Source organism: Bidens hawaiensis, unplaced genomic scaffold, assembly GCF_021521415.1.
Source record: "Bidens hawaiensis isolate Kalapana, Puna unplaced genomic scaffold, B.hawaiensis_p1.1 tig00012010_1, whole genome shotgun sequence".
Classification (NCBI taxonomy): Eukaryota; Viridiplantae; Streptophyta; class Magnoliopsida; order Asterales; family Asteraceae; genus Bidens; species Bidens hawaiensis.
This window is the reverse complement of record NW_027491964.1, coordinates 722,431-732,935: the sequence shown is the minus strand read 5'-3', so window position 1 is coordinate 732,935 and position 10,505 is coordinate 722,431. Positions and strand designations below refer to the sequence as shown.

Below are 10,505 nucleotides of genomic sequence, written 5' to 3'. Positions count from 1 at the left end.
ACGACTCGTATGACTTTTTCGTACATGACAACACACTAGAAAATTTTAGCTTTGTCATTGATCATGTTCTTATATGAGCCGTATAACATGATACAAGTAGTACATAATTGGTCAACACCACCCAACAAAATCTGACACTTGTTTGAGTCGTGTGACGATATACTATATCGAATCGTATAGGTAAGACCGGTTTTCTCGATAGTAGGACATAGTATTTGTATAAATTCTGTTTCTTTTTATCGACCAAAGAACATATTATTTCTTAGCTACTCCGTATAGGGTGACCCAATAACAAAAAGATCACCATCAACTGACTCAACTTAACTGTTCAAAACCCTTAAACATCTCTAGCTTATCTCTGGTTCTAAAAGAAACCAACCCAATAATAATAAATCCGGACACCCTAGTAATCGAATTTTAAATCACAATCACCAAACCAACGTAATTTTAATAAGTGGTGGGTAATTGAGCACACTTTTTCTTTTTAATAACCACCAAATCACATCTTTGTGAAACAGAGGAAGCCTCTCTTTCTCTCTCACACTCAATACACATTTTCAATAACCCTTGCTGCAATCACTCACAGATCCAACAGATCTTAACATCAACCAATGGATTACTGCTTCAGATCTCTCACCAGACTCACTATCTCCACCATTCTTGTTTCAATCTTACTCTCTTCATTCACCTTCACTTCCACAGGTTTGAATCTTGATCACATTTTCACTTCTTGAAACTTGTTCTTGCCATTATTAATCAATTTGCTTTCTGGGTTTTGCTCAAATTAACATCTTTAATGTTCTTTAGTTGAAATTGAATGATTTTGAGGAAGATGGTTAGTGGGTGTTTTGTTAATTTAGTTTTTAGGGGTTGTAAATTATAAAGATTGGATTTTTATTGATTAAGATTTCAACAGGTTTGAATCTTGATTACATTTTGAGCTCTTTAAGCTTGTTCTTGCTGTTTTTAATCAATTTGCTTTCTGGGTTTTGCTCAATTTCATATCTTTTATGTTATTTAAGTGAAATTGACTGATTTTGAAGAAGATCGTTAGTGGGTGTTTTATTAATTTGGTTTTTTGGGTTTATAAATCATAAAAATTGGATTTTTATTGATCAAGATTTGTGGGTTAGTAGTTTAATTGATGAAATCAAGTTAATGATGCAAGTTGGTTCATGGGAAACTAATAAAGATTTAATTTTTATGCTAAATTGTTTGTGATCTTGAATAGGGGTGCAAACGAGACGAGCCAAGCCCGAGCTGGTTTCGAGCTCTATTTTCAAAGCTCGAGCTCGAGCTCGGCTCGTGAGTGGATTTTGAAGCTCGAGCTCGGCTCGGGCTCGGCTCGTTTAATATTTATCAATTATTTTTTATATAATTATAATTATTTTTGGATATTTTTTTTTCTATTATAGTTTTATGTATAACATATAATATATATTATGTAGTTATTTTTATTTATTTTTTCATAACATTATATATATTAATTAATAATTTTAATATATATTTTAAAAAAAAATTATATAAATGACAGGCTCGTTTAGGCTTGCGAGCCGGCTCGAGCTTGATAAGTGAAGCTCGGGCTTGGGCTCGTTTATTAAACGAGCTTATTTTTAGGCTCAAGCTCGGGCTCAATTAAGCTCGGCTCGATCGAGCTTTTTAACGAGCCGATCTCGAGTACTCGTGAATAGCTCGGCTCATTTGCACCCCTAATCTTGAGTGATCTGTAGTTCTGTACTCTGTTTTATGCAAATTGCTTTGTAGATGAATATTAATTAGTAAATCTTTATTGAAATAATATTACACGAAACCGATTTAGATATTTAATTATCTTGAAATCACTAGACAATCACAGGCCTTTTTAAATTTGTTTTTTTTCCCATTCTAATTCTTTTCCAAATTTTGGTTTTTTGAATATCGAGTTATCAACCTTCTTGTTTATTGATTTGCAGAAGCTTATGATGCACTTGACCCGAATGGAAACATCACAATCAAGTGGGATATTATTAGTTGGACCCCTGATGGTTATGTGGTAAGTATCAAGTAATTACTATCATTATTATTATTGTTGTTGTTGTTAGGGGTGTGCATGGTGCGGTTCGGTGCGGTTTTTAGCTAAAACCAAACCGAAAACCAAAACTTCGGTTTTTGGAGTTTTTGAAACCGTTCGGTTTCGGTTTTTCGGATTTCGTTTTGGTTTTGGTTTTTTCGATTTTTGCCATTTAAGCTTGAAAATTTTAGGCCGAAAAAATGTTGACAAAAAATAGTGAATTTAGGTATAAATAATTTTGTTAATTATAAAATGATAGAGTATTATACATTTGATAAAAAATATTGAAGTTACATATTTATTAAATTCATATATATTACTTATTATAAAATATAAAAAACAAAAATTTAACAATTCGGTTCGGTTCGGTTTTTTCGGTTTTTCTACATGCAAAACCAAAACCGAACCGTTAGTGCGGTTTTTACAAAAAACATAAAATCAAACCATCGGTTTTTGTTTCGGTTCAGTTTTTTCGGTTTTTTCGGTTTTGCATCAGTTTTTTCGGTTTCTTGCTCACCCCTAGTTGTTAATCTTTCGGTTTAGACGGTGTTTATTCTGCTTATTGAGTGTTGTAACATCATAAAAACTGCATCTTTATCGTCTTTTTCTTTAGGCCGTTGTTACAATGTACAACTTCCAGCAATACCGACACATTTCACCACCGGGGTGGACCGTGGGTTGGACCTGGGCCAAGAAAGAGGTCATATGGTCAATGATGGGCGCTCAAACCACCGAGCAAGGCGACTGTTCAAAATACAAAAGTGCACAACCGCATTGCTGCAAGAAAACACCGTCCGTTGTTGATTTATTACCCGGAACCCCTTACAATCAGCAGATTGCAAATTGCTGCAAAGGCGGTGTTATCAACTCGTGGGCCCAAGATCCCAACAATTATGCCAGCTCATTCCAAGTTAGCGTTGGTGCAGCTGGAACCACCAACAAAACAGTCAAACCACCTAAAAACTTCACATTGCTTGCACCGGGCCCGGGGTACACTTGTGGGCCCGCTGTTGTTGGTAAACCGACAAAGTTTATTACTGCAGATGGAAGAAGAGTAACTCAAGCTATGAGTAAGTATTATTAAATTATAGTACCTTTAACCAAACAAACGGAGCATGTTTGTGTTCGTTTAGTTAACTTTAAACGAACAAATGAACAAATATCAATGGTTAAACGTAGGGGTGGCAATCGTGACCCATTGGGTTGAATGGGTTGTATTAAAATGTATATAATGGGTCAGAATGGGTCAAACTAAAAAAAGAAAATGATTGAAACGGGTCAAAACAGGTTGACATTTCTCGAGTTTTTTTTTTATTTTTTTAATTGAATGAGAAAAACGGAGGAAACTTTTTAGTATTTTTACTTTTTAAGTTTTTGATTTATATTTCGAGTTATAGTTTTTTAATTATTTTTTTTGAATTTTTTAATGAGGGGTTTCTGAAATCTCAACCCGTTTTGACCCATTTCAAAAACCCCTCATTAAAGAATTCAAAAAAAATAATTAAAAATTATAACTCGATATATAAATCAAAAACTAAAAAAGTAAAAGTACTAAAAAGTTTCCTCCGTTTTTCTCGTTCCATAAAAAAAATAATAAAATAAAAATAAAACTCGAGAAATGTCAACCCGTTTTGACCCGTTTCAATCAAATTATATTTTTAGTTTGACCCATTATATACATTTTAATACAACCCATCCAACCCAATGGGTCACATTTGCCACCCCTAGTTAAACGGGTAGATTTTCTTGTTTGTGTTCATTCGCTAATCTACTAAATGAATGGTTCATGAACATAAACGTATACCATTAAACTGAACGTCTAGTATCATTACATCAGGCAGATTAATAGTTAAGGGTTCTAAAATATAAAAATAAATTGATTTTAAAGTAATATTAGGATAAATAATTTTTATAAAACATACAAACGTAAATGTACAAACGTTTCACGAATATAAATGAACAAACGAGACATGTGTTCATGTTCGCTTGTTTATTTAAATTTAAATAAACCCAAACTTGTGTTGATGTTCGTTCTTTTCTTAAACAAATGAAACGCTTCACTAAACATTCAGTTTGTTTACGGGCCAAAACAATTAAACAATTCTAATGTCCTAACATCTTTTTTTTGGCAGTGACATGGAATGTGACATGTACATATTCACAATTTTTGGCTCAAAAAACTCCCACGTGTTGTGTATCGCTTTCGTCTTTCTACAACGAGACAATCGTACCGTGCCCGACATGTACATGCGGGTGCCAAAATAACGCTTCTCACCCGGGAAGTTGCGTAAAGTAAGTTTTTTTTAAATGTTTATTTGGCTAAAATCCGGTTACTTTTGTTAATTTTTTTTTAAAATTGTTTTTGCAGCGCAAACTCGCCATATTTAGAATCGGTGGTTAACGGTCCCGGTAAAAACAGCTTTGCACCCTTGGTTCAATGCACAAAACATATGTGCCCGATTCGGGTTCACTGGCACGTGAAGCTTAACTACAAGGATTATTGGCGCGTGAAGGTCACCATTACAAATTTTAACTACCGGATGAATTACTCACAGTGGAATTTAGTTGTTCAACATCCCAACTTTGACAATCTTACTCAAATATTCAGTTTTAATTACAAACCGTTGACCCCTTATTCTACCATAAGTAAGTTTGACTTTCACTGTTTTAATTTTTAAACTCGTGTTTCGATCGATTAAAATTTAAAATGCAAGTTGAGTAAACTGTGGATTTTGGATTTCGTCCCTGTGGTTTGTCCAAATCTGCGGTTTTAGTCCAATAGTTTCAAATTTGCGATTTTCGTCCCTGTGGTTTCATTTCACTTGCAATTAAATCCGAATTCATTAACCCTGTTAAGTCTAAGTCTGGCCGTTAAACCCATCAGCGTGCTCCTCACATGAAGGGCGATTTTGTCCTTTTTCTCCCCAGTCATAATTCGCAGCCCCTCACGTGAGGGGCTGGGGTGTATTTGGGGGGAAAAAAGGACAAAACTGCCCTTCACGTGAGGGGCATGTTGATGAGTTTAACGACCAGACTTAACGGGGTCAATGAATTCGGATTTAATTGCAAGTGAAATGAAACCACATGGACGAAAATCGCAAATTTAAAACTATTAGACTAAAACAGCATATTTGGACGAAAAACACAGTTCACTCATGCAAGTTCTAACATATGTTTTTTAAATGTTTTTACAGATGATACTGCTATGTTATGGGGAGTTAAGTTTTATAACGATTTTCTGAACCAAGCAGGCCCGTTAGGAAACGTGCAGTCCGAGTTATTATTTCGCAAAGATAAATCGACTTTTACGTTTGAAAAGGGTTGGGCTTTTCCTAGAAGGATTTATTTTAATGGTGATAATTGTGTGATGCCACCGCCGGATATGTACCCGTATCTCCCAAATATTGGCTCGCGTTTAACGTTCTCGTTACTCGGTTTGTTGGTCGCGTGTTTTGCAGTTTTTATTGGTTTTGTTTGAGTTGGTGAATTCACCTGGTGGTTCATGGTTACACTGGTTTTAAATGTGTTTTTATCTTGTAGAGAGTAGTAGTCGAAGTTGTAGTGGTGTTTACAGTTTGTATAATTTAAAACATGCAAATGATAAGTTCAATTTTTTATTTAATTTGGTTTTATTTACTTCTTATTATAAAGTTTGATGCTTAATGAAAGCTTATTTGTATCTCAGGACATGTATATCTAAATATAGCAATTATGAATATTTTAAATTGTCTCATATGGAATTTTATTTAAGTTTGATCCAATGATTATAATTCAAGTGGCCAATATGTTTAATGTGCAAGAAAGGTTTTGTTATTAAGACTTTACATGTCTCATATAATGTTAAGTTTAATCCAATAAATATAAAGCTAGAAACTTCCTTGTAAATATCAAGGATATTTGTAATTAAATGTACTTAGATCATTCTAAAGAAAAAAAACATCCTTGTAAAGAGTTCTCACAATAATCAAAGTGTTGTTTACCAACTTGCAATCTTGTGTTGCCTTTTTAAGTTATAGTCTTCGGTACGTTTTGGCGATCAAGGCTAAACTTAATAGGAGTGTAAGTGTCGAGCGGGAGTTTGGGAATTACTCCGTGACATCTAGCTTAGAGCGTGGCACAAACATAGAGAAATAACATAGTCATTTTTTATCTTATCTTATTTGTTTAGATGCTTAGTTGAACCTTTACGTATGACAAGAGTACGAGATCTGCATGGTCACAGGGGCATAGCTACATTTACTGAAAAAGGGCTAAACGATACCCATAATGTTTAAAAGTTTATATAGATTGTGTGATATAAAAATTTCGACTGATCTCGATCTATTACATGCGGTAGCCCCATAAGTTAATTTGCATCCAACACTAGTTTAAGCAAATATTACATTGGTGTGATGGCAACATTTGTCTCCATGTCCCTTCTTGTTTACGCGAATTCGCTCCTTGCACATATTTGTTTAGTTTTGTCTATCGTTTTTAATTTAAATTCAAACCCTAAATTTTCAATTGAAGCTAAGTATGTTTTTGAGTTTCTTTTCTTTTTCAAATTACAATTAAATTTTGAAAGTCTTTTCTACCCTAAATTAATTGTGAAAGTCTTTTCCACCTATTGTGAATGTCTTAGTTTTTTTTTTCAATTTTTGTCGAAACATGAAAACTTAAATTAATTGTGAAATATTAGTGATTTTAGTTGTTCTATTGGAACTTTAGTGATAAAAATCCAACACGACCCGAAAAATTCTAGCATCGAGTCAATAGAAATCCGACACGTTAAGTTTTGAGAAAATAATGATTATATTTCAACCATTCTATCATTAGTTTATTACCAAACCCTGGAGATGGGCAAAAGAATCGGTTAACCGAAACAACTTGAAAATCGAACTGGTTTAAAACCGATTATGTAGAAACCTGTTTGGAACCGATTGAAAACGTAGGTTCATAACCATTTTATAATTCTCTCCACCCAAACCGGTTCCAAACCGATTAATCGGACCGAAACCGGTTAAAACCATAACCGAAACCGATCATAACCTGGTCACAAAACCGGCCATGAGAGGAGGCAGGGTAGTCGACGGCCATAGGCCCGACACCCCGCTAGGCCCGAATTTTTTTTTTTTAAAAAAAATTATATATATTTTTATGAAAAAAAAATATGTATGATCAATGTTTTAACACAATTACATAACCACTAGCTTGATCTAGTGGCAAAGATGTATGACATCTAACCAAGAAGTTGTGGTATCTATTCTTATTTGAGGCATTTTAAGTTTATTTTATACAAAAGCTTTTTAAACAACTCAAATCAGAACCAAGTAAGCCCATTTAAAATATACCCAATAAAATGTTCCTTTCATTTAAGGCTCATAAAAAATTTCGCCTTTGGCCCAAAAAAAATTCGCTTTCTCGGAGCCGGCCCTGCCTGGTCAAGAAACTGGTTTCAACTCAAACCGATATCAATCATAAACCCGTTTTGACTTTTGTTAACGAAACCGAACCGATTTCAGTGCAAACCGATTTTGTGTTTTAAACCGATTTGTGCACGTTTACCAAAACCCACTGTCTTTAAGCATTATAAAAGCATATTAAATTGTAACGTTACATGAAATGATAACATGTAAAACACATGATTAAAATTAATACCACATGAACATATTCATATTCCCAACAACTAAACAGAAGCTGTTAGAAGTCAAAGCAATAAAACCGGTCTAAACAACAACAAGCAGTTACAACTTACATTGACTCAATCACATCCATTACATCATATGATCATAACCTATTCGATATCTCACTATATCAACAACACTCAACACCAAGTTACTCATTTTCTCTAGCTCTAATTGCATTTGCATGGCAACCTCTAACTCCAACCATCCTCTCAAAGATGATCTCGATATCGTCATACCGACGATCCGAAACCTCGATTTTCTTGAAATGTGGAGGCCATTCTTCCAGCCATACCATTTGATCATTGTTCAAGATGGTGACCCCTCTAGAAGTATTAAAGTCCCCGATGGGTTTGATTACGAGTTGTATAATCGTAACGATATTAATAAGATCTTGGGTCCTGAGGCTTCGTGCATCTCGTTTAAGGATTCCGCTTGTCGATGCTTTGGGTATATGGTGTCCAAGAAGAAGTATATCTTTACTATTGATGATGATTGCTTTGTGAGTTTCATTTTGAACTCTTTAACTGTTTGAACGTTCGTTTATGTTCGTTAATTTATGTGGTTTATATATTTTCATTTAATTTAAATGTATTCATTTATATTCATTTATGTTTGTTTGTGTTTAATTACATTTGTTCATATATGTTTGTTTATCTTTGTTCAGTTATGTTCGTTAACTGTTCGTTTCAAAGTTAAACAAAAGAACATAAACAAACACGAACATGTTCATTTTATAAATAAACGAACATGAACATAAAATATGTACTCAATTAAGTGTTCGTGTTCGTTTAAATTAAATAAACGAACACATGCATGCCCTTGTTCGTGTTTGTTTGGTTCGTTTACAAACCTATTTATATGGGACTTTGTTGTGTAGGTTGCTAAAGATCCAACTGGGAAAGACATAAATGCCCTTGCACAACATATTAAGAACCTCCTTAACCCATCTACACCATACTTCTTCAACACCCTATATGACCCTTTTTCGGATGGCGCTGATTTCGTCCGCGGGTACCCATTTAGTCTCCGTGAAGGTATTCCCACCGCGGTGTCCCATGGCCTATGGCTCAACATTCCTGATTATGACGCACCAACTCAACTCGTCAAGCCTCGCGAGAAAAACACTAGGTAATAGTAATATACTTGTGCATTTTCATTATTATGTTACGTGTTTCAGATTAAAGATTTTTTTGCATTCGATATCAGGTATGTAGATGCAGTTATGACAATCCCGAAAGGAACTTTATTTCCTATGTGTGGAATGAACCTAGCGTTTGACCGAAAGCTCATTGGCCCGGCTATGTACTTCGGTCTCATGGGTGATGGCCAACCAATTGGTCGATATGATGACATGTGGGCTGGTTGGTGTGTCAAGGTTGTCACTTTATTATAAAATTGTGCTTATTATGACTCTTTGACAATGTGCTTTTAACAAAAGACCTTATTTTAACTCGTAATTTGTTGGTACTTGGTGTTCTTTTAGGTGATATGTGATCATTTGGGGCTTACTTGAAAAAGGAGTACAAAGGTATCTTTTGGCAAGAAGAGATCATACCATTTTTTCAAGCTACCAGTTTACCGAAAGAGTGCACCACGGTTCAGTCGTGTTATGTTGAATTAGCAAGGATGGTTAAGGATAAGCTTGGGAAAATAGATCCATATTTTGTAAAGCTTGGGGACGCCATGGTTACATGGATTGAAGCTTGGGATGAGCTTAATCCAAAGGAGTCGAAGAAGATTAATGGCAAGTGAAAGTGTGTGTTTTAGGGTGTTTTTTTTTGTGTTGTTTTGAAGTAGGTATGAGTTTGAGTGTGATTCAAGATTATCTTTGAACTTAGTTACACCATTAATTTCAGGCTTTATTTTAAGTGATTGGCTGAAGAATAGTGGCATCTTTTTAGTAGTGATATTAACAAAATAATACTTCCATGTTGACATGTGAGGGAGATTTAATGTTAACATTTTTGAATATCTAATGCAATCCAGATGACTTTTGAATCTTTTATACATGCACATGCATGTGATAGATCCTCAAAAGGTTGTGCAAATAATTTTGGGCTAAGTTTGAGAGTTTAAGAAATGACTTTTTTTTTTCTTTTTTCATTATTTAAAATCTTATGATTAAAACAAGTTCACATAACAAAATCTTATGATTAGAACAAGTTCACATAACAAGAGCACAGGCCTCTTATCTCTATTAATTGGAGGTGCACTTTGGAAGGATGGTGAACATTATTGGAAAGTACACCTCAACACAAATTCAAAATATTGTATATACGGTTACATGAGTAAAAGAAAGAGAAAAAATGTTTAGTTAATGTTAGATTTAACCATCTACCCTAAAAAAGGTTATTAGATAACAATGATAACTAATTATTAATAACTATAATATGAAAATGTGGAGGTAAGGTACCAGACACCATGTAAATAATAGGTCATTTTTGAAGCGCAAGGATTCCGCTGCGGAAAGAATACTCTTCACGGTAAGGCACGTATCTTCCGCGAATGAAAGACTTGTCGAAGATAGAAGATAATAAGCACAACGGAAGAGTCATCGTGATAGGGCATAAATAAATATGTGACAAGGAAATATGTGACAAGGAACCACTAGTTAACAATCCTGGCACTAGGTACGAACGCAAGGTGGACCAATAACAATATCGATTATGTAACATAATCGAAAATGTTAAATAATCGTAACATAATTAATTATGTAGCAGAATCGAAAATATGATTATGTAGGATAATCGAAAATGTAACATAATCGTTTATGTAACATAATCGGTTAT

At 34.2% G+C, this 10,505-nt stretch overlaps 2 protein-coding genes across 2 annotated transcripts; both read left to right on the top strand.

Annotated features, from left to right (window-relative positions):
* The first annotated feature begins 519 nt into the window (after positions 1-519).
* LOC143539741 (protein COBRA-like) lies at positions 520-5,723 on the top strand. Its single transcript, XM_077032969.1, has 6 exons — positions 520-702; positions 1,953-2,032; positions 2,664-3,120; positions 4,183-4,342; positions 4,419-4,696; positions 5,245-5,723. The coding sequence occupies exons 1-6, from the start codon at positions 612-614 to the stop codon at positions 5,526-5,528; spliced, it is 1,350 nt and encodes a 449-aa protein (XP_076889084.1). The 5' UTR covers positions 520-611; the 3' UTR covers positions 5,529-5,723.
* Positions 5,724-7,897: 2,174 nt separating this feature from the next.
* LOC143539762 (UDP-arabinopyranose mutase 1-like) lies at positions 7,898-9,468 on the top strand. Its single transcript, XM_077032982.1, has 4 exons — positions 7,898-8,215; positions 8,594-8,844; positions 8,923-9,091; positions 9,235-9,468. The coding sequence occupies exons 1-4, from the start codon at positions 7,898-7,900 to the stop codon at positions 9,466-9,468; spliced, it is 972 nt and encodes a 323-aa protein (XP_076889097.1).
* Positions 9,469-10,505: the final 1,037 nt, after the last annotated feature.

Coding starts and splice junctions, on each gene's coding strand:
- LOC143539741 (XM_077032969.1), top strand. CDS start 612: ATGGATTACTGCTTCAGATCTCTCACCAGACTCACTATCTCCACCATT. Junction 2,033..2,663: donor GGACCCCTGATGGTTATGTG/GTAAGTATCAAG, acceptor CTTTTTCTTTAG/GCCGTTGTTACAATGTACAA. Junction 3,121..4,182: donor AAGAGTAACTCAAGCTATGA/GTAAGTATTATT, acceptor TTTTTTTGGCAG/TGACATGGAATGTGACATGT.
- LOC143539762 (XM_077032982.1), top strand. CDS start 7,898: ATGGCAACCTCTAACTCCAACCATCCTCTCAAAGATGATCTCGATATC. Junction 8,216..8,593: donor CTATTGATGATGATTGCTTT/GTGAGTTTCATT, acceptor TTTGTTGTGTAG/GTTGCTAAAGATCCAACTGG. Junction 8,845..8,922: donor CCTCGCGAGAAAAACACTAG/GTAATAGTAATA, acceptor ATTCGATATCAG/GTATGTAGATGCAGTTATGA.